The sequence below is a fragment of the Talpa europaea genome, assembly GCF_964194135.1.
Source record: "Talpa europaea genome assembly, chromosome: 1".
NCBI classification, from domain to species: Eukaryota; Metazoa; Chordata; class Mammalia; order Eulipotyphla; family Talpidae; genus Talpa; species Talpa europaea.
This window is the reverse complement of record NC_140073.1, coordinates 100621449-100644034: the sequence shown is the minus strand read 5'-3', so window position 1 is coordinate 100644034 and position 22586 is coordinate 100621449. Positions and strand designations below refer to the sequence as shown.

The 22586-nt window shown below is 38.3% G+C and overlaps 1 protein-coding gene across 4 annotated transcripts in view; it reads left to right on the top strand.

Annotated features, from left to right (window-relative positions):
- RBMS1 (RNA binding motif single stranded interacting protein 1) overlaps positions 1-22586 on the top strand; it is a gene marked incomplete at both ends in the record, with an annotated part of 207814 nt that overhangs the window by 150711 nt on the left and 34517 nt on the right. For all 4 annotated transcript variants that reach the window (XM_084252916.1, XM_084252915.1, XM_084252917.1 and 1 more), the window contains one exon: positions 18089-18147. In XM_084252916.1, coding sequence (XP_084109042.1) covers positions 18089-18147 — 59 coding nt within the window. The remainder of the gene's footprint in view (positions 1-18088; positions 18148-22586) is intronic.

The window sequence follows — 22586 nt, the reverse complement described above, 5'->3', positions numbered from 1 at the left end:
CATTTTTAATGTTAATTATATGTTGAAATGATAATATTTTGGATATGTTGGGTAAAAGGAAGTATTAAAATTAATTTCATGTGGTTACTAGAAAATTTTAAATTACATATGTGGGCTGCATTTGTGGTTTGCACTTTATTTCTGTTGGCCAGCTTTGGTTTAGGAGAGGAGAAAGCTGGGGCATAGGTCTGCATCTCACAAAAGGCAGTATCTTGTCCCCTCCTGAAGAACATACAAATTACTGATTTTTTTCCCCATCCCATAACTGCTATAGTTTACTTACTGTGTACTGTTTTTCTAAATAAGCTGCTTCAGAATCTTTATACACATTGTTAATAATTGCCTTAGGAGAAGTGATTTTACACATGGCTCCAAACTGCCCTCCAAGCATAGCCAGTTTGCCATGACCAGAGGTATATGCCTGTTTGCTGTTTTCTTTGCTGCCTGGGGATTTTCATTTTGTTGTTATCATCTTTGTCAATTTGATGATAGATGGTTCTAGTAGAAAAGAAAAATCCACTAAATTTTACACTCTGACCTGAGCTGCTCATTGTAAAATAGCAGGAGAGAGCGATGACAGACAGTGCATCCTAACCCACTTTGGATAGCGGTTTGAATTAATTTGTAGTCTATGCAGAAATACAGCAGACTCAATGATCATTCAAAATTATATTTTTAATGAATGTCTGGTCCTTTTTGCCAGCCATGAAGGCCCTAAGAAAAAATAATTAAAAATGCATGGACCACCTGACAGGATGAATCTTGTGGGAACCAATCCATACATGTGCCCCAGCAGAAAGAGAGGATGAACAGTCGGCATTAGGTGTGGTTTTAGAAGTGCATAATGAAGATCCCTGGGAAAAGAGTCCTTCTCGAATGGGAAGTTTTTAATTGGCGTGGCTACATGGAATATAGTTACATCAGGATTGCAAAGTCCAATTAGCCAAGAGTTTACGAACATCATTCTGTGCCTTCTGCACTTGAGAAGAACAAATGAAAAGAAACCGTGGACATAACTTTCACTTTCCTTCTTTTCATTTAGCAAGAGTAAGCACTGGTTTGTGTCAGGAAATTGATCTTCGCTGTTGTCTCCAGCACATTAACATTTTTCACACACAAAAATGTGAACAGTTCCCCGGGAGGTTGCTGTCCTGTAATTGTCATGTTTTGGGTTTGCTGCATGGTTGTAACAATGAGAGGCTCAGCCAGCTGATGAATTGGCTGCTCCTAGACATTTGTGTTGCCTTCTTTCTCCCGGTTCCTCCATATTCGGAGTAGAGCTTGATGGTACTGCAAATTCTTGTACCTCAGCATTTTTCCATTGGTTTATTAGTTTACTAATAAATACATTTTAAAAATATTTCTCCCCAAAGTGTGAGGTCTTATGTATTATTCTCTTACCCCTTTTGCAGGTGATACAGGTCACGCACCATTTCTCCAGAAACCACTTATTTCTTTTTGCTGAACTGACATGTAGAAACCATGTTATTTAGATTCTAGACTCTTCTTCCTCTTTCTTTTAACTGTGAGTTGGGGTAAATTTTAATCCTCATTATATTACTTTTTGCCATGTGATTAGCAGAAGTGTCTTGACCCCTTTTTTTCTGGATTAAATATCATTTCCCCCCATTTCAGGATAAAGTTAGGGGTGGGGGTCTACATTATTGCTTTTGTTTGTTTGTTTGGCTCAAAGAATATAGCTTAGGTTTGTTTCTCTCCGCACCCTACTATCTCAAGGCTCTACTTTTATTAGTACAAATTTAAAACTTGTGCTTTAAACTTAGACTGAAATGGTGACTAATGGGATGAATTTGGGGTTTGGACATTCTTGTTTCATTTTGCTGAAGAGGGATGTGTTACATTATTTCCTTGGACTGATGCACGCGCCCTGGCTCGGGTCCCGTGCGGGCTCGAGTGCCCATCTTTCTCCATGTTGATCAACAGTTACCGTCTGGCTGCTCAGTGAACTTTGGGAGAACCTGGTTCAGACTACTTCTTTACTGAGCACCAACCACATAACCTGGTGTCCTTTTTGGAGTCCTTTCTACTGCAGTGCAGTGGAAAGATGAGTCATTTCCCCCTTAGTCTTAGTTTCCTTTCTCTGTGGCACAGGACTAATCACCTTTACTGTGTTGTTGTGAAGCTTAAATTTTATGTATGTGTAAAAACCCTTACAAAATGTCAAATGGTGACAATTCTTTACAAAGCTTATCATAGAAATCAAGTATTGGCCTTAGTTACTCTTTTAGTTTTGTTTTTTTTTTTTAAGATTTATTTATGCATACAAGAACTGGGGTACAGGCCAGAGGTGTGGGGGTGGGGTGAGAGGATTCACCAGAGATAGAGCAGGGAACAGAACAGGCAGACTAACTGAAGTACACTGCTGAGGGGAGCAGCGGGCGAGTCAGGAGAGGTCTGCTGCAGCATGTGGGTAGCTTCCTGGCCGGGATCGAACTCGGGCTGCGAACAGCTTCATAGGTTGCATCTTAACCCCTTGCGCTACCAGGGAGGCCTTCTCTCTTAGTTCTTAACTGTTCACATGGTCATTGTATACAATTAGAAATATAAATTCCCCCATTTGTTAGCGCAGCTATTTATCCAGAAATATTTTCCAGGACTCAAAGCTACATTTTTTTCTCCTTTTTTTTCAAAATCTTACATAAAGTTGTGCCAAAAAAAAAGAAAGAAAGAAAAAATCTTTAGATACTATAGTACTGATAGAAGTGTGTGCTCAAAATAATCATAATTGCCAAAAGGATTTACAGAGGTGAGCATCTCATTACAGGGTATTAGACTAGATTCTGTATCCCTCAAGTTTTGATTTACTTAAAATGAATACACTTATGTCTCTGTTTTGTTTTGCTTTTTAAAGTTCATCCTTCAGGGTTTATGCTAGAGAGTTGCATGTTCATCTCTCTGAAATAATTTGTTGCTTTAAAGGAGAATGGATTGTTTCTCCTGAATTTCCATTGCCACTTCTCTTTGATTCTTCTCTGAGTATGTATCTCTTTGTATTTTATGTGTAGTCACTAAAGAAAATTTAGTTACTGGTCCTAAAAGTCCTTATTCCTGCCCTTCACCCATCCCTGCTTTACTTGCTCTCATTCCTGTCTTGCTGCCTCTGTAAATGAGGTCTGGCAGGGCGTGGAGTCACATCCGAAAGTGAGCTACTGCTTTCTGCCATGCCTGCTTTCTTTCTGAGTTAGGGTGTTTTGTTTGAGAGGAAACAAGCAGGGGCTTGGAGCAATTAGTACATGCTGTGTAGGCCTGGGTGTTAAGGGGGCAATTAACACCTTCCTCTGGATACTGGTAAGGGCCTGGTGGGGGCCAGCCCAGGTAAAAGAATAACCAATATTTTGATAAGCTGAGCTCTGAACATTTACGTAACGGGAAAGGGTGCTTAACTTTTATTTGGGACTTAGAGTTATTTTACCTACATTTTAAAACAGATACCATGTTCCTAGCAAGAGAGTAGTAATTGGTGTTATTGGGATTGTAGTATAGGTTATATATAGTATGTATTTGTCAAATAAGCACAGGAGAGATAATCATGTGATATCCCTACTTTGCACACTCAACTCAAACTCAAAGAAAGCCCAGCTACCCTCAGCTACTCCACCTCCACCTCATCACCACCCAACAATGCTTGAGATGGGAAGAGTGAATTCCTCCCACTGGGGTTGCCTTTTCTTGAATGCCATTTTATTGTCAAAGATGTTATACTTACTCTTTAAAGTATAGAGCACTTAACACTTACCTGAGAAGAACCTTACGTGCTTATGGCCATGTAAATGTGTGTGCATATACAGTCATGTGTTACTTAGTTCAGTCAACTACGGGCTGCACGTATGAGAGGGTCCCAGTGGGGCTGCCACACAGGACGTGTGCAGTGAGCTGTACTACCAAGGTGCGTGACAGGGCACTGACGTTTGTACAACCACCACATCGCCTAACAGCATACGTCTCAGAATGCATCCCCATCATGAAGTGACATGTGATTGTTGTACTTGGTTATTTATGTAAAATTGTGGTGTAATGAAACTTTCTGGTTACTTACTTCAACACCATGTCTTCAGTGATTTCTCTGGTATCATTTAGATCACGGCTCTCATTTGAGGATTATCTCCCTGAGAGTTCTGTGGGGCCTTTCTAAGGATTATAAAATGCTGCATTTAGGTTCGGGACCCGTTTTGCCTAGTGTTTAAGCATTCAAGGTTAAGCAAGCTATGCACAAAGCAGGGAAGGAAAAAGGAAGTCAGGGAGCTGGAGGTTGTGTTCTGCTGATTGAGCAGGGTGGAAACACAAGTCTAAGGAGGCGTCACTGCTGATGAATCCTGGAGAGAACTAAAGGGAGGGAAGCTAATCAAAAAAGCCTTCTCCATGCTCTCGTTTTTTTCTTATGTGTATTTCATTAGGGACATGTGAAATTTTACAGAATTTATTAGGCTTGTATTGTCCTAGTTTATAATTTGGAATTAAAATAAATGGAATGCTGTGAAGTGTGGTTTTTTAGAAGATGTTTTTGCCATTATTTTATCCAATGATTCTGTCTATATGATTATTCTTATTGACATTAATCTGGTGGCTCATCCAATCCAGTACTTTGTCCGAATTAGGGATACCAGTCTCTCCTGCCCAGCCCACTGTGCTTTGGTGCTTTTCCAAAAATTTTAGGTACCAGTACCTTAAACAAGAACAACTTAAGGTTAGGAATCCAATATGGTCAGAGTTTTATTTTGCCAGAAAAAGACACAAACTGAAAAAAGAACACCACCATCTCTCACCTCTTATTTCATAAAAAAGAAGGGTCATTTTAATACCAAAAATGTGAGAGATACCTAATCTTAGGATGAGCAGACCTTTTTGAAAAATTCACCACACTTATTTTTCTGTGTGCCAGTAGGAAACCGGTCTCTTCCTGGGAGAGTTTCACGGCAGACTTCTTTCTGCAGCCTGTCTGCTGCAGCTCGCCACCTGGCACTGCATCAGCACTGCTAGGTGTTAGAAAGGCCTCCCTTACAGTCTCTCCTTTTTCCAGGTGAGCATCTGTGGGACCTCATGCTGTTCCCTTCTCATAGGATATGATTCCTAGATCTTCGGGAGCAGTGCTCACTCTCCTCTGAAAGATCCCAGGCTAGGATGAAGGAGATGTCTAGAACAAATGTGTTTAATGCAGAAGCACTCAGGGAAAGCAGGTCATCCTTATTCACTTATTCCTTTACTCCTTCTGAATTTTAATGTTTATTATTTGTCAGACACCAACTGGGGCCTAACAGAGGAAAACCATCCAGGGGTGTTCATCTGAGAAGGTCGAAATTTGTGGATGCCCAGTCCTGCCCCAGCTCTGTGACGGGCTGCCAGGGGCACAGTGCAGCGGCAGCACTTGGCTCGCCCTGGAGGGTCAGCAAGGCTTGCTACTGAAGAGCACTGTTAAACTGAGTCTTGCAGAGTGACACTGAATTTCTCAGATAAATAGTAGCTTAAAGATCAGGTAATTAAGATGGAGCAGGACAGACACAGGGATGACCTATATAGGGAAATACAGGCAAGCTGGAGCTCTAGGGCTTTCCAGGAGCTGCCATAACAAAGTAACGTAAACTAGTGGCTTAAAGCAACAGAAATTACTGTCTCACAGTTCTGGAATTTAGATATCCAGAATAGAGGTGTCAACAGAGCCCTTATCTCTCTGAGACTTATAGAGGCGAATCCTTCCTCACCTCTTCCTAACTTTGGTGATTTGTCAGCAGATCCTTAATGTTCCTGGCTTGCAGCTGTATGCTTTCAATATCTGCCTCAGTTGTCACTCAGTATTGCCCCTGTGCGTGTCTATCAGTGTCCAAATACCTCCTTTAAAAGGACACCTGTCTGCCTTGGATTAGGGCCTATCCTAATGACCTCATAGAACTTGATTTTATCTACAAAGACCCTTCTGCCAAATAAGATCACATTCACAGGTACTAGGATTTAAGTCTTCAATATATCTTCTCAGGGAACACACTTCAACCCGTAATAGTGTGTATTGGGAATGATGAGCATAGAAACTCAAGAGTAGAATTTCTTTCTATGATCTCAGGATCATGTATTTTTCTTAGAGCATTGTACTTCTGTTTTATTCAGAGAACTTGAACTTTTTCCTAATCAGAAAACCCAAGTGTTTTCATGGGATAACGGCTCTGTTAAATAAGCCAAGACTTTTCCTAAATGTATACAGTTGCTTTTTCCCCCTATTTTGGAACGACATGTAAGACGTCTTTTTCCCTGTTAAATGTTAGATTGTTGGTTTTGGCCAGGTATTCATTCTAACTCATTTTAATGTAGCAATTATGACATCTTGCATTTACCATTCCCCTTCCCTTTGGGGTATTTATATATTTGGTAAGTGTGCTGTCAGTTACCTGGTTGATAGCATTATTTAAATGCTGAAAAAGTGCTGGCCAGGAAGAGAGCCTTGTGGCCTATCACTGACCCTCCATCCATGGAGATTGCGACCTCCGACCATCAGGCTTTAACTGGGTTACTTCTTTAACAGTTACCCCTCATCCAATGCAGGTTTTTGCTTCCCAGATATTCTTGTATAACACCATGAGAAAGAAATTATTTTTATATAACTTACATCAAAATATATTAAGTAGCACTCCCAAACAGCCCTGTCGTAATCACTACCCCTAAAACAGAAAGAACAAGGTTTAGCGTGCATGGCTTGTTCTTAAGGATCTTATCAGTACTTGTTCTTTTCACAGGCCTCTCTAACCTACTCATTATTTATCTACTCTGGAATTTTGCTTCAAATGAGCATTCTACTTACCTGCCTTTCATTCTAGAATCTCAATTTTTTTTTTCTTTTAAGGAATCTGAAAAATGTTTCCCTTTGCATTTACTGCTCTTATTATTGCATTTCTTCTCAAGACAACCACAATTGGAAAATTTTTATTGACTGGGTCATGTAAACAAGAAACACTTTTAGTTGATCTCCATCCACAGCCCCCTTACTTGCAAAGTAGAATTAGAATATCTTCTGGAAAATGTTGTGAGTTCACATTATCTTGAGAGGGAGGCATACTGCCTTTATTTAGGATATGGCAGGTAAAACTGATACTAAAATGATTCACAGCATTAGTTCTGTTTAGCTCCATTTTTCACAAAAAGATAATTCCCCTCTGATTTTCTTAAGATAAATTTTTAGGGTTAAACTATTCTGCATTTGTAATGATTGCTTATCTTTATCTGCAGCACCCAAGAATAATCTTGTTCAGAGGCTACATAGTAGCAAGCCAGTATATGAGCCCTGTTTATTTTTCCCTTCACATTCACTCCTGGAGCCCTGCTCTCAAGAGAGACCCTTAAATGAAATACCTAAGTTTAGAAACATCAATGGGGCTGGCCACTACATTAGCATTCATTTGTTTATATAGTTCAAATTTTTTTTTTACTAGTGGAACATTTATATTGTATCCCTAAATTTCTTAGAACTGAAATGAGTAAAATAGGTAGAATTTCCCTTTTCAGTCTTTTTAAAGACTGACTTTCCAGACCCTGGGCAATCATGTTTTACTACTTCAGAAAAAGATACCCTGGTGCCCTTGCCTCAAAGTCAACATTGGGTGTTCAGTCTAGGAAATGTTCAATTTGACTCCTGCCCTTTCTAGCTTGTTCAAAACCAAGAGAAATTTTTAGATAATTTTTATACTGTGTTTTAATAGTTTCACATAACTCTGTTTTACTTCAGCGAGCATGTTTAATTTTACTCTCTATCATGCTATTCTTCTTTTGAATGAAGCAGACTTTTATGGTTTTCAGTGTTGGAGTCTAATTCATTCAATTTCTGTAGACTCTAACAGTTCGTTGGTTGTGTGTGTGTGTGTGTGTGTGTGTGTGTGTGTGTGTCTGATTTGTTTTGAAAGGAGCATCATGTTTAGAGACACTTGAAAAACAACCTAGGAGCAAAAACTCCTCTAGGATTTGGGCCTCTCTGGTGGTGCAAGAGGTTAAGACACAACCTATGACGCTATCTGCAGTTTGATCCCTGGCCAGTTTGATCCCTACCCACATGGCACAGCAGACCACTCCTGACTCACCTGCTGCTCCCCTCAGCAGGCTATATTTCAGTCAATCTGCCTGTTCTGTTCCCCACTTTGTCTCTGGTGAATCCTGTCACCGTCCACACCTCTGGCCTGTCCTCGAGTTTTTTATATGCATAAATAAATAAATCTTTAAAAAAAAAAAAACTCTACTAAGATTTTTGTGGTTTTTTCCTCCCAACCTATTTTTATAGTTTTCAATACTAATTTTTAATTCTGTTAAACTTCTATCTTAGTAGCTCCTTCATGTGTTTTAACAAACTAAATTAGGATAAAATATAAGACCATGTCCATTTTTCAAGTATTTCCCACATCCAACACTGAAGGGGGAAAACATTAATATTAATTGCTTCTATTTCATTTCTTTTTTTTTTAATAAATCTTTTTTTTTAAGATTTATTTATTTATTTATACAAGCACTGGGTACAGTCAGAGCATGGGAGGGTGAGAGAATTCACCAGAGCCAGAGCGGGGAACAGAACAGGCAGACTGATGAAGTACACTGCTGAGGCGAGCAGTGGGCGCTGCAGGAGAGGTCTGCCGTGCCATATGGGACCCTTGCCAGTGGCCGGGGATCGAACCGGTCTTGCAAAGGCTGCGGGCAGCTTCGCAGCCCAGTGCTCAACCGCTGCACCACCAGGGGAGGCCCTATTTCATTTCTTCAACCAATATGTTAAGTGGATGCAGAAAACTAACCATCAAAATGGCAGGTATACATTTTTTTCCTCAACATTTTGCAGCATCAGATCACACTGGTGCTCTCTAGTGTAACAGTGCCACTATTTGGAGGGAATGTGAGAAAAGAATAATTATTTATTAGTTTGAGCATCTGTTATGTCAAGCTCTCCACCATCCCCTTGACAACAGTTCTGCCAGGTAGATGTTTCTATGCCCCTTTGCAGCTGGTAATACTGAGGCCAGACAACTACACCAGAGTCACACGGGCTTCGTCATTGGCCAAGTAAACTCTTGAGGATGGGTCTTTCTGATTATCAGCATGACAATGAAGTTATTAAAGCAAAGAAAATACACAGCACATTTTGGTAGGAGAGAAACAGAACTTCCTCAGTTATTGTCAGCTTATAAATTAGATTAATAAATAAAAGACCACTTTTTTCTTAATTGAAGCAACACTGAATCTATATACAAATTTTCTGCCTTTGTTTTAAAAGTAGAACATTAATCACTGAGACTTTTGGAGATTCATTTTTACGATGTACAAACTAATTTTTTTAAAAGATATATTTATTTATGCATATAAGAGCTGGGGTACAGGCCAGAGATGCAGGAGGTAAGAGGATTCACCAGAGACAGAGTGGGGAACAGAACAGGCAGATTGACTGAAGTACACTGCTGAGGGGAGCAGCGGGCGAGATAGGAGAGGTCTGCTTCGCCATGTGGGTTGCTCTCTTGCCGGCCAGGGATCGAACTCATGCTGCAGAGGCTGTGAATTCCTTCATAGTGCAGTGCTTAACCCCTTGTGCCACCAGGGAGGCCCTGTACAAACTGATTTTACTTGAAGAATTCTGGGTACCATGTTCAGCACATGTTATTTTCCTCTGATCTATTATTGGGTTGTTGGAAAAGTCATGATGTATTTTTTCTGTTTTTCAAGCAAAAATGTATCATTATATTTCTGACAACCAAATTGTATTTGGGAGCACTAATTTGGACCTGGGCATCTATGACTCCATAAAGCACTACAATACAATGACCTGTGGCAAAGTACTTTCATAAGGTAATATAAATGACCATTTGTGTGCTATTTGCTCTTAAAAGACCATAAAATAATGTAAAGCTACTTTACCATGATTGTAGATCATAGCAGACTTGACACTCAACTGTAATAGCAAATCTGTGTAATAAATCAAAATGCACTGTATTACACTTTATTTAGAAGTCTACGTTTTTCATAATGTCAAAAATGCACCTTAGTCATTTCTAATGAGATAGATTAATGTTTGTTCTGTATGAAGTATTTAGTTCAATTCATACCTAGAATAAGCAGTATTAGTTTGGTACTTTTTGTTGTATTTATAATATACAGCTGTGTCATCCTGGAATATTGAAAAGGCAAATTGGAAGGAGTATTTGTAAATGTAGTCAGAAAAAGTTGCTTATCCCATAATTTGAATATAAATTACCAATTTTTTCTTTAAATTACAAATTTCATTTGTATTCTGGAAGTATTGTTTCATCTTAAAATTTAATGTTATGAAAAATCAAATATGCAGATATATTTTTTTCTCATGAAAAATGTGGCACTTTTTCCTGAAGGTTCTATAATTCATTCTATATCAGCTCATATTAGGGCAAGCACACTAGTGAGGGTGTGACTGCTGCTCTGAGTTTCTGCTAAACCACCCTTTATCTGTAGGCTCTATATCAGTGACTAAAGCTGAAGCTCACTGTTCTTTCCAGAACAGTTGAGAAAAGTGAACCGTGGTGGTCCCTTTTCTCCATCTTCTGTGCTCAGAGAGATACATCACTGGCTTTCATAGCACAGATACCATGGGTTATTTTTCTCAGTTAACTTTCTAAGTCAAGTTAAGTGTTTAATGCTAGTTCAAAGAAGTCCTTAGTCTTTCTTTTTTAAAGATTTATTTTTTATTTATGCAGTAGCTGGGGTACAGGCTAGAGGTACGGGAGGTGAGAGGATTCACCAGAGACAGAGTGGGGAGCAGAACAGGTAGACAGACCGAAAGCACTGCTGAGGGGAGCAGCAGGTGAGACAGGAGAGTCTGCTGCACCATGTGGGTAGCTCCCTGGCTGGGCGGGAATCAAACCCTTGCCGCAGAGGCTATGGACAGCTTCACAGCCACTGGGGAGGCCCCAGAAGCACTTAGTCTGAAAACTCTGTCCTTTCCATTCATCTCCTAGCTTTCCTCATCATTCCGCTTTAATTTCTTGAACTTGAATTATTGCCTGAGTACAAAGAACAAAATAAATAAATACAGGAACATAAAATGGGGCATCTCTCCCTGCTAATCCTAACCGTAAGATTTTCATTAATCTTACCAAAATCTTGTTTTCATTATTTCATCCTGCAATTACAAAACCTCCAGCCACATTCTGTTCTCTGACTGCTTTTCCTGGAACCCAAGGTCCTACAGCTCCTTTTTTAGACTGTTTCCATTATTCCCTACATAGTTTGCATTAGTCTTCTGTTTATTATCTTCCATACCCATTTGAATTTCTGCTTTCCCCTCAGATTTTTCTTGCTTAACTTGACCTTCCTCCTGTATTTATGCCCCTTTATTTAGCATTTGTCATACGAGATCTCAGTATTCAGTTTTTTAAATATTAAAAATGTCTTACATCCTCCAAAGTCTTTCCCCCCTTGATGGCTGGCATGATATCATATCCTTGTTATTTTTTATACACCTTCTATGGTAAAAGGTATACTATCAACATGCTGTAAATGATTGTGGGTTGATTTCTTGGTCTGATCTTTTCTTGACTGCACTTGTCTTTCCTGTGTTCCGTTCCCCTAGCCCCAGGTCGCTTTCTGACCTTTAGGTCTGCAGCAGTTTTCCTGCCAAGAATGTTTCTCTTTCCAACCACGACTCCAATTCAGGGTGCATCAGATGAAGCTTCCATTTCTGCCCCATATATCAGCAATCATTAATTCACAAAGGCACAACCAGCCACACAACACAAGTCGAACAGGCATCTAATGTAAAAGTTAAGCCAAAAGTAACTGGAATGGAAATGAAATCTCATTCTAAGCTTTTCATATTTTTTATATCTTTGTGGGGTTTTGAAAAGACACTGCAAATCTGCAGGGCCAAAAAGTTAAAATCTTACAAAATCTGTTTAGTATTGATTGCTTGATTCTAAATTTACATGTGTTGTATCTCATCTTCAAATGCATACCACATCCTGTAGCACATAAATGAATACAACCTGCTGAATTATTCAAGGGAGTGAAGATTCACAATAACATGGATAAATGATTCCTGCTACTACTTTCTTTTAAGACTCTCTTGGGCAAATTTTTCTGTTAGGAAAATGAATATAATTTAAAATTTCCTTTTCTTGCCTTTATTCAACCACTGTTAGAATAGCTAAAGAAAATTTTAGAAACTATTCTTTCCCCTGGGAAGCCATTGAAAAAGCTAAAGTAAGAAAAAAAAAGCAAGTTATCATATGAGATATTCTGTATTATTTGGGTGTGGATGAGTATGTGTGTGTGTGTTTCTTTTCCCCTAAATCCTAAAGAAAAAATGCATTTCTACCAATTAGGTAAAGCTTTAGCAGTTGTGTGCCCTCCTCACTCCTCACTGGCATGCTCTATTGGACATCTTACTTCAAGATGGCCCAGTGTCATCTCTGAGAAAGTTAGGTAACTTCTTTCTGAATGTTACCAGCATTTACCTTATAGACACTAGCAGCTACTGAGTCTGTCCTCATTCCCTCAGTTGTTTGGAACTGTGTAGATTCAAAATGGGGACTGTTTTGAACCCATGGAATAGACTGTTTGGTGACCAGAGTTTCTGCATTTGTCAGTATGCTTGACCAAAGCAAATGTTGTGCCTCCCATCATTACTGCTTTGTAACTACTAAAGGATTTAACTTAAGATAGGTCCTACTTACAGAGCTTCTGTACTCACTCTGCCCCTCAGTTTCGTATCTACAAACCTGGAGCAGTACTCTACCTGCTCAAAAGGGTGTTGTGAAGATTATAATAATTGACAGAACAATGCCTGGCACAAAATGAAAGCTGTATAAATGTAAGTTATTACTTTCATTATTCCCCAAATTAACTCATGAAGTCACCATCTCCACTGTTGACGCCAATACAATAACCATGTATTCAGAAGTTTGGTTTTGTTTTTTCCTCATTCCCATCTCCTGCCCCTCTTCTTGCTGATCACTGTCATTTGCATGGACACAGTATCTCTCCTGGATCAGCTTAAGTCCCTCTTTGTCTTTCTTTCAGAAGCAGGTCTGCTACTAAAACCAACAAACAGAAATAATCACCCTAGGTGAACAAGTGATAGTCCACCCACCCTTTCTCAGACTTAAAGTATCTGTTTTTGTTTATAAGTATACATGTTTTCTTACTGTTGTTTCCCCACACACCCACCACTTTTTCAGGCTTCATAGTGTTCACAAGATATTCCAAAACTAGTCCATAGCACTGCAAATGACCCCATGATACCTTAAGTGAATTTACACCTGGAATGACCAGTATTAAAATTACTGATCAACCATTATCGCCATCTGTTGGTGGAGGTTGGAGTGGACTCCGCTCTCAAGAACCTTGACTTGAACTGAGTATGTGCAAAAGCTGCAAGTTCCCTAGTGAAGGGGGGAGGAGGAGAGAGATTGAGAGAGAGAGAGAATGTACATTCACACACACACACACATTCAGGTGCATTGGGCATTGTCTATAAGTATGTACACCAATATTTTTTTCATATCCAGGACTTCAGAGGATTTTAATATTTCAGCCCACTGTTCTAGTTACAGTAAATATATATTTTTTAATAATTAGGGTAATTAACAAAAGGATACAAGTTAGGAAGGACTGAGTATTGTGGGCAGAGGGGAAAAAACTAAGCTTGATTTACTAATTGCAAACTAAAATATTCTTAGATTTTATATCACAGCAGATAAAAGAAGAGTTCTAAGTAGATATGGGAGAAAAATGATGACAGCTGTGGTGCAAATGAAAGAAGTTTGGGTAGATTCTAAGGGAAAGACTATTTACCAAATTCACGTAGGCTTATAGTCTTAGATGTGAGTTTTTGCTTGTTCTCACTCCTTGAAATTCTAAGTATTCTGTAGTCACCTCTCTTAATTAATCTTTATCATTTTACATTCAAAGTTTCCTCTGGAGTGATTGTCTACTGTTAGCAAAGAATAATGCATTCTCGTGGTTGGGCCTGTGGTCCGAGCTTGTTACTTTGAAACCATGTAAAACTCAAAGAAGCTTCATATTCAGTTTTCCCAAAGAATCCTAAAGCTAGCTTTCTTGGACCTGCATCTCTGTGATGTTCTAAAAGTATGAATCCTGCCAGTCAGGAGCTGTATTTTTCTCAGTACATAGTATCTCCCTGTTACTTAAATGATGGTGTTGTGTTTCACAAATTATACTGCAAATAGGAACAAGGGCTGGTGAAAATCTGGTCACTTTATGATGCTGACAATCAATAATTAGACTAAATGTTAATTATCTGTAGTTGTATATTTTCCTACCCCCTCACCCCTATCACTTGCCCTACATTATTGTATCTTACTACAAATAAAATTAATAGAAGGAGCATGGGAGTACCTCTGAACCCTTCACCCCTTTCTGTTCCTCAGGGTATAATTTGATGGACAGCTGTTCCCCACAATCTAGATCTGGCCCTTTCTCGTGTCATTGAAGCCACTTGTTCTTGCCTTCCCTACAATATTATGATTTCCAACAATAGTGACTGCATTACCCACAAGAAAAGCTAACTTAGCTTAGGACCTGAGTGATTTAAAGTTTTAAATCTTCCAGTTTATGGGTCTGTTTTAATGAGGGTCTCTTATGCTCTGAATGTTGTAAGTGAGCGGATGACCCCAAAAGAAGATATTTTAGGAGAAGGCAATCCTTCAGCACTCCTCAGGTAATTATTCCAGATAAGCATCTTCCTGATCCACTGGATTATCAATATGCAGTGGTTCCATGGACCAGAGCCAACTCTTTTTGACTTTCTGGAAAGTCAAAGTTTTGACTGTCTTTCAGACTGAACCCACAAATCATGATGAAAACCACAACAGAAAGTAAAACAAACACATTTCAGAAAAATCTCTTCTCCTACACCCCCCCCCCCATTCTTATCCCTCTTTCAGCTAAGAACCACATCTCTATTTCTCATGTTTGAAATAAACTACTTGCTTTGGTTTGAAGAAAAAAACCTATTCTAAAACCTTAGAGCTTCCATTTTGTCTCTCTTCTTTCTGAGTATTCTGAGTATAAAAAGGAAACATTGTTTCTTAAAATTATTTCATAATTAAATTGCATTGAGAACTTAAACACAATTCATTTTTGAGCTTTGGGATTTTAGGCAGATCTTAGGCTCAAAATTTCTATGAGCTTATGTTTTCTCATTTGCAAAAATGGGAATAATAACACCTCATAAGGTTTTTGTGAAGTTAATTAAATAAGATCATACATACAAAGTGCCTGGCACAATGCCTAGAACATAAGTAAAAACTGAGTAAATACAATCCCCTTTCAGGATTATTATAAAATCACCAACTAAATGGTTGAAGAGATTAGGGATGGTTTCATGGAAAAGATAATGTTTGAACAGGTTCTTCAAGTTCAAGCATGGGTAGAATATGGTAATGGAGGGATGGGAAAGACATGTTCTGAGTAAATTAATACAGCAGACAAGGATTGAAGGATCAGAGGCTGGAGCTAAGGAGAATCATGTGCTTTTTGAATTAGTCTAGGCACAGGGAAGGGAAGGAGTGCATATTGGAAATCTGCCAGAGACAAAACTCAGGAAAGTTTTTGATGGGCGGGATCCGGGATGACTGGGTTGGTGATTGCTGTCTCCTGGACCCTGAGCGTGTAAGAGGACTGGGAGAGTGCCAGTGCTAGTGAATGAAAACAGACATGAACAGGAAGGAGACAGGGAAAGATGTAGTTGGGGATCTTCGGGAATGAGAATGAGAAAGTAATGGGCACGTGGTTACGTTTTACTAGATTTTTAAGTGTCTTAATAAAATAATACAATATTAAGTTGAAAAAGGATGAGACAAACCCTAAAGTTTTTGATGGATTAAAAAGAAATGGGCATCATCAGAGAAAATTGTGTTAATTAAAACCATGGCATTGGATGAATTTCCTAAGAAAAGGCAGGGTTGAAGACCAAATATTAATGTGATGACAGTACTTAGTTCAGGTGGGAGGGAGGAGGAAGCTGAATGGGCAAAGCACCACTGAAAGAGCACCCAGAAAGCGGGAATGAGATCTTGGGAGTGGGCGGGGTCAGAAGCAGAGGTGCAGGTGGATAGTTGGGGAGGTCAGGAGCAGCATCTCGAGTAAAGAGAGCAAAGAGAACCAAAACCAAGAGTGCATATCAGTGCTACTAAGGGCCTTTTCACTTTCCTGCTTCCAGCCTCTCCCTTTCTCCATGTAGTTACCTTTCACATTAAATGTGGAGAGCAGGACCAGTGAGTAGACAGCCAGCTACTAACCTCGAAATATCCTTACTTAAGTTTGGCTTACAAAAGACTGAACTCTGTGACCTCAAGCAAAGTCTCTTAATCTCTGTGATTCTCAACCCTTTTATCCTAAATTGGAGGCATACCAATTTTTTCCCTCCTTTTGGAAAGGCATGAGGCAGGCAGGGATGCAATCTAAAAGCATTTTTGGCTAAAACTTATAAAAACAAGACAGTAAATATCAAGCACGTAACTGAGATAGATAAATAGTTGCAAAAGGTAGTCTTTAAATCACTTTTTCTGATTTGCAGATTTTTTAAATTTTTTTTTTTGTAAGCTTAGTGACCTGTGCTAATGTTGTTGAAAATACTCAGAATCTCTATAGGGAATAGAAGGTGTTTTGCAGCATTATGCCTCTTGGATGTAATTGTCATTTGAACCTTAAATTATCTTTACTTTCATGCCTAGTTAGTAATCATTTCATTATATGATTACACGGAGTGAAAATTAACTGAGGGAAAGGGGTGGCTCAACCATTTGTTTCTTCAAGAAAAATTTATTTCAACTTGTTCATTGCATAAAATAGAAACCTACGATATTAAAAATGGAAGTGTTAGATACATGCATTTCCTAAAATTTTTAGCACTCGTTTTAGTCCTCAAAAATCAATCCTGAGAAATTAATACTAAAGAAAATGTCAAATTTTTATAAAAACACTTTTTGAATTTACCATGTATAAATAGAACATGTCTCAGATACATAGCAGAAGTTATGTGTGTTTCCCTGAGTACTAGTAATTTGAAAAATAATTTTTCAAAGTTTTTCCCTCAATTTTAGAGAAAAGCATAGATTACAGTCCCTTACATAGTGACCTGGTCACTATGGAAGTTCATAGAATTAGTACATATATTTAAGCTATACTGCTATTTCATTTTCAATAGCAGTACAGTAATTTTAATGTTCTGTATCTTTTCTTTCTTCCCCTAACTTCTGTTGTGCATTAAGAAATTAAAACACATTTCTCATATAGAACCTCATAAAATTAATAATTCCTGGTTTTATATTTTGATTGTCAATTTCTCATATACATATGTATTACACTCTTTAGTGAACATACTGTATAATTACTACTGAGTTAAAAAGTGCTAAATACATAAACAGTTATCAAAATCATAGGTTAAAAAATCCTTTTTAAATTTTCTATCAAATGTGTTAAATATATACATGCACACACATTCCCTTCTGTGATGACCTTTAATTATGCAGTGCTGTCTGCAAAACCAAAATAAGCAGATATAGTGTAGGCAGCTTTTATTCCATTATTATTTCATAAAGTCTGTATGGGTCATAGTACTTTTCCTTCAATAAGTCTATGGTCTTGCATTTTACTTTGTATTTGACCGCAGGCATAGTGTTACTAGAAGAAACTATATTTTAATAGAGCCCATAGTCCATATTTTTGTTGTTGTTGTTGTTGTTCTAAAGATTACCAGGTAAGTGCCTGATTCCTCGAAGCTAAACATCAAACTGTAATGCAGTTTGGGCAAAGCAGCACCTCTGCTTCTGCCCCCCACCCCACTCCCAAGATCTCATTCCCGCTTTCTGGGTGCTCTTTCAGTGCTGCTTTGCCCATTCAGCTTCCTCCTCCCTCCCACCTGAACTAAGTACTATCATCGCATTAATATTTGGTCTTCAACCCTGCCTTTTCTTAGGAAATTCATTAGTTTTGAGTTTAGAATTCTGTCCCCTAGTAAAGAACATTTTGTACATTAACATATTTGTTTGAAAAGTATGTATATTCTTTGGACTTGCACATTACTAAGGGTTCCTTGATTATAACACTTCTTTTTCTTTTTTAGATATGGGAAAATCGTCTCCACAAAGGCAATTTTGGATAAGACAACGAACAAATGCAAAGGTATGTTTCTTTGGCTGATGGTTTGCAGAATCATAGGTTTAGAAAAATGAAATTTTAATCCTGGTCTTTGGTTTCAAAACCACCTCTACATTATTAAAAACCAAATCTTATATGTCACCAGTTCTGTCTTGCACAATGTCAGTGTGCTGCTTACGTTTATCCCTGGTTGAGTTTTGGCTGGAAACCCAACAGCAGCTATTAGTTTGCCAGAATTCCAGATTTGACGCCAGTGGAGTTAACATGCATAATACTGGTTGGCATTTAGCCCCTGCTTTTAAAAGGGGAGTAGAGTTAGAAAATAGCTTTTCTTTCCTGAGCCTGAGGAGATTAGAGCTGCTTACTGAAGACCATTGGACTGTACTAAAGAACTGAAAAGATTACATATTGTGCAAATTGGCTCTATTAATTAGAATAGAGTAGTTTTAAGCAGTACTTAATTACATGTTTCAATACACCCAATTGTTCTCTGCTGAATGCCTGTTGACAATATTGGCAGCAGGGAGGAGAGAACCATTTTCACTGACCAGATTGTAATAGGGAGGGGAGGTCATACACCCCTTTGAAATATGCTGCTGCATTAATTTGATGTACTGACCTTCAGTTTTGTGTGTAATTAGGATGAGCTCATCCAGCTCCCTGAGCTGGAAGAGGAGGCTTCTACAGTAGGCAGCACCAATGTGTGTGCCTCTGACTTAACAATAAGCATGTGATTTCTAGGAAAAGGAAAGAATGGGGTCAGCTGATTTTGAGGCTAACTACTGACCCCATGAATTGAAAGAAGGTTGACAGGAATAGGCAGAGAAGGCAAATCTCCTCATTAATTAGACCCCAGTTTTTCAAGTGGTGGTGACGACGGCTGTGGCTTAACACAATCTGAAAAAGGCAAAGAACATAAATGAGCCCCTATGTAGGGCCTCGTCTTAGAAGCCAGCCCTTTGCTTTAATCTAGCCTTGAAGTGGCTCATTGTATATATGTCTCTTCTTCAAAGCTCCCAAATTTAAAGGCACTGTTGTGACAAATATCTAAGCCCATGTTTAATCAACAGAGCACATGTAAGGCAGTTTTACCTTGGGACAGTGAATAGAGCAGTGCTTTATGAAGAGTGGTGCTCTATAAATATTTTAAATGAACTACAGAGAGTCAAATTGTAGACTAAAATGTGTATACTTAGTTGCCAAAATGAGTCTTACTTAACATATTTGCAAGTGATTTGGGAGCCCAGAAAAAATCTTTTGGTTTTCTAAACAAAAATGAACTCTTGCTGGCAAAAACAGGAAGCTGATCTCTAACATTTCTTTCAAACCAAGAGAGGAATTACAGTAGGCAAGTGGTTTTATAGCATAACTGTACCTCTGCACCCCCAAGTAAATAAATCAGTCTTACACGGCAGATCAGTGTGTTAAACAACAGGGCTGCCCTAGGTAAGTGGGGGCTGGGACACAGTGGCCTCCCTGGTGGCATTCTTTATGCTGTCACTGTACTGAGAAATTTACATGCCTCTCCAAGCAAACTATTCTCTAGAAGTCAAAATTATACCAAATGCTCAACATCATCTAAAATACTACTACGAAACCTAACACTATAATACAAAACCCTAACAGTTAGAAAGGGTCCAACGATAAGTGCAGAGATATGTGGGGCTTTGAAATAGGGGTTGGAGTAATTCAGAACTGATTTTCAATATAACGTCTGCTGGAACTCTCACTTAAAGCAAGTCTCAGGACATAACTGCCTCCTGTGGGGGCAAAGATGGTGCTTATTCTAGGGCTCTCAGCCTCAGACAAGCCTCTCAGCAGTAGATGTCAACAGATTTCTCCTGAGTGGGTGAGGGAAAAGAGTAAGAATAGGCTTATAAATTCCTATACTGAGAAATTATTTAAAAAAGGAATTTCATGGGCCTCCCCGGTGGCGCAGAGCTGTGAAGCAATCTGCAGCCTCTGAAGCGCGGGTTCGATTCCTGGTCGGCCAGGGAGATTCCCACATGGTGTGGCAGACCTCTCCTGTTTCACCCACTGCTCCCCTCAGCAGTGCTTTCTGTCTGTCTATCTGTTCTGCTCCCAGCTCTGTCTCTGGTGAATTCTCTCACCCTCCCATGCCTCTGGCCTGTACCCCAGTTCTTATATAAAAATAAATAATAAATCTTTAAAAACAAAAGGAATTTCAGGACAAACGACAAGAAATAACATTTAATGTAGTTCATAATAAAGATCTATAATATGTTATCCATGTTATCAGTAATGTAAGGTTAGGTAGGTGAATGGATAAATAGATTCATCGAGTATTGGGTATAAATGAAAAGTTCTTATGTACTAATTTTTTGAGACTGAACAAATCAAAATGAGAAAGGAGAAATAATGGAAATGAGAAATAATAGAGGTCACACAACATTTTTTGTCACAAAACATTTTGGAGCTGACAACCAAAAGACAAAATTAAGCTGAAGGAGTAATTGCTCTGAATAACATGTACCTTAGTTATTAAATTTTAAAAAGTCACAATTTAGTTGTGCTTTCACATTTCATTTTTTGTCAGTTTTTAGCTAAGAAAGCTATTTAAATGATTTTTCACATTGGTGTATGAGGCAGCTCGGGCTCACCCCACCAAAAACAAAACTCATGAAGAATGTGACATTGATTGATTGATTAATCATTAATGTTCAGTTTGATACAAGACCAGAAAACACGCTTTCATACATGCACCACTGTGCACGTGCAGAGTTGAAGAGAAAACAAACCAAAGGGAAAATAAGGGCAAGAGCAGGAAATCTAAGGATATTACAGTGGCCTTATGTTGGCTAGTGTTCAAAGCAAAAGTAGAATGCATAAATTCAGTAATCACAATGTGAAGGAAAATCTAGGAGGCAGGAGTAAGCTGTCATCTTGAGATCTGAGAAAAGTCCTCCTGGGGATCCAGTCAGAGGGTGCTGTGTGGTTTAGTGAATTCTATCTTCATTTTAAAACATCTTTGTACAATTTATATAATGAAACCCACTGAGCCTATATAACCTAATTTTACATAGTCTTCTATCACTCTAAAGTAACAACATAGAGAAAATGGGAGAACACACAACAGCACATGCTTCTATTATCTTTGTTTTCAGCAAATATTTATGAAACAACTATGTGGTAAGCATTGGGAAAAGCCAGAAATGGATGTAAACAATTCACTAAAATAGAACCATTGTGGATTTTTCCTAGCAAGAAAATAACAAAATAATACTAGTAGTACCTGGGTGGATAATAGTTTTCAACTACAATAAAAAAAAAAATGAGACGTTCTGTTTATTGTAATTTATTGACAACAATAAAACTGGGGGGCAAAATTAAATAACCATTATTTAAAATTACATCATTTCAGTGTAGCTGGGTGTTCATTTATGACCTGCTAAAATTGTGTTTGGTAATAAAATATGTATGAGTGCCTGTGTGTGCCTCTGTAGAGGGATGGCAAATTAGCGTTAACAGCAGATTTCTAAAAACATCTAAAATATGTTTAACCTAATTTCTAACCTGGCATTTGAGTTGCATTCTCTGCTTTTACCTGGATCAACCTCTTCTTTTCCGTTCCAGCCTGGCTATTTCTCCACTGTCTAAATCAAATTAAGCCTACTTCAATCCAATTCCAAGTAATATAAGGAAGCTGCTTCTTGCTTCGACTTTAACACTCATTTCTCCTAAAACATCTATTTCTGTAATTGATAGTCTTCTCTATTTCATTACAACTTATTTTGTTACCAGGCAATATTTTTGGCACTAATACTGCAAACTGACCTTTGGACTATTTTTGAGCTCTCTGTTTAGCCTTCTTGATATGTATATTTGTCTATTTTGAGCCTACTCTGCTGTCAAAATTACTATATCTTTATAATATCTATAAAATATTAGGACCTATCCCTCCTCTATGCAACCTCCAAATAATACTTCTTTCAAAATGTTCTTATTCATGTCGAATTAGTTTTATAATAGGTTTGGCTTCCCAGAAAATTTCTGTTGATATTTTTGCCTGGTACTCTGATCTTTTAAATGGTGTACTAAATATAATTTAACCTTTTCTCAACAACTTCAGAGTTCTCACAATGAAAAATCAGTGATTGCCTATTTCAATAGAACTGTGCTCATGGGATCAGTTGAGATTCATGGGGCTGTTTGATCTCCTATTGCATAAGTCCTATTCTTTGTATAATTTTTCTCTTTTATTGCTTGCTATTAATTTTCACTGCTGGATACCATCCATATGCTTATTTTGTATGAGGCCTACTTAACCCAGCCCCTTTTCCCCTAATTTCCTGCTTTTGATTTGTTGTGGCCAGAAAAAAACAGATGACCATCTTGTTTAAAATGTTTGTAAAGCTATGGATAAATAAGCTTTGAACCAGGGCCTCTCTTAGAAGGTTGTTTGTTTTGTTATGTTCTGTTTTTAGACTTTAGGGCATGAACTG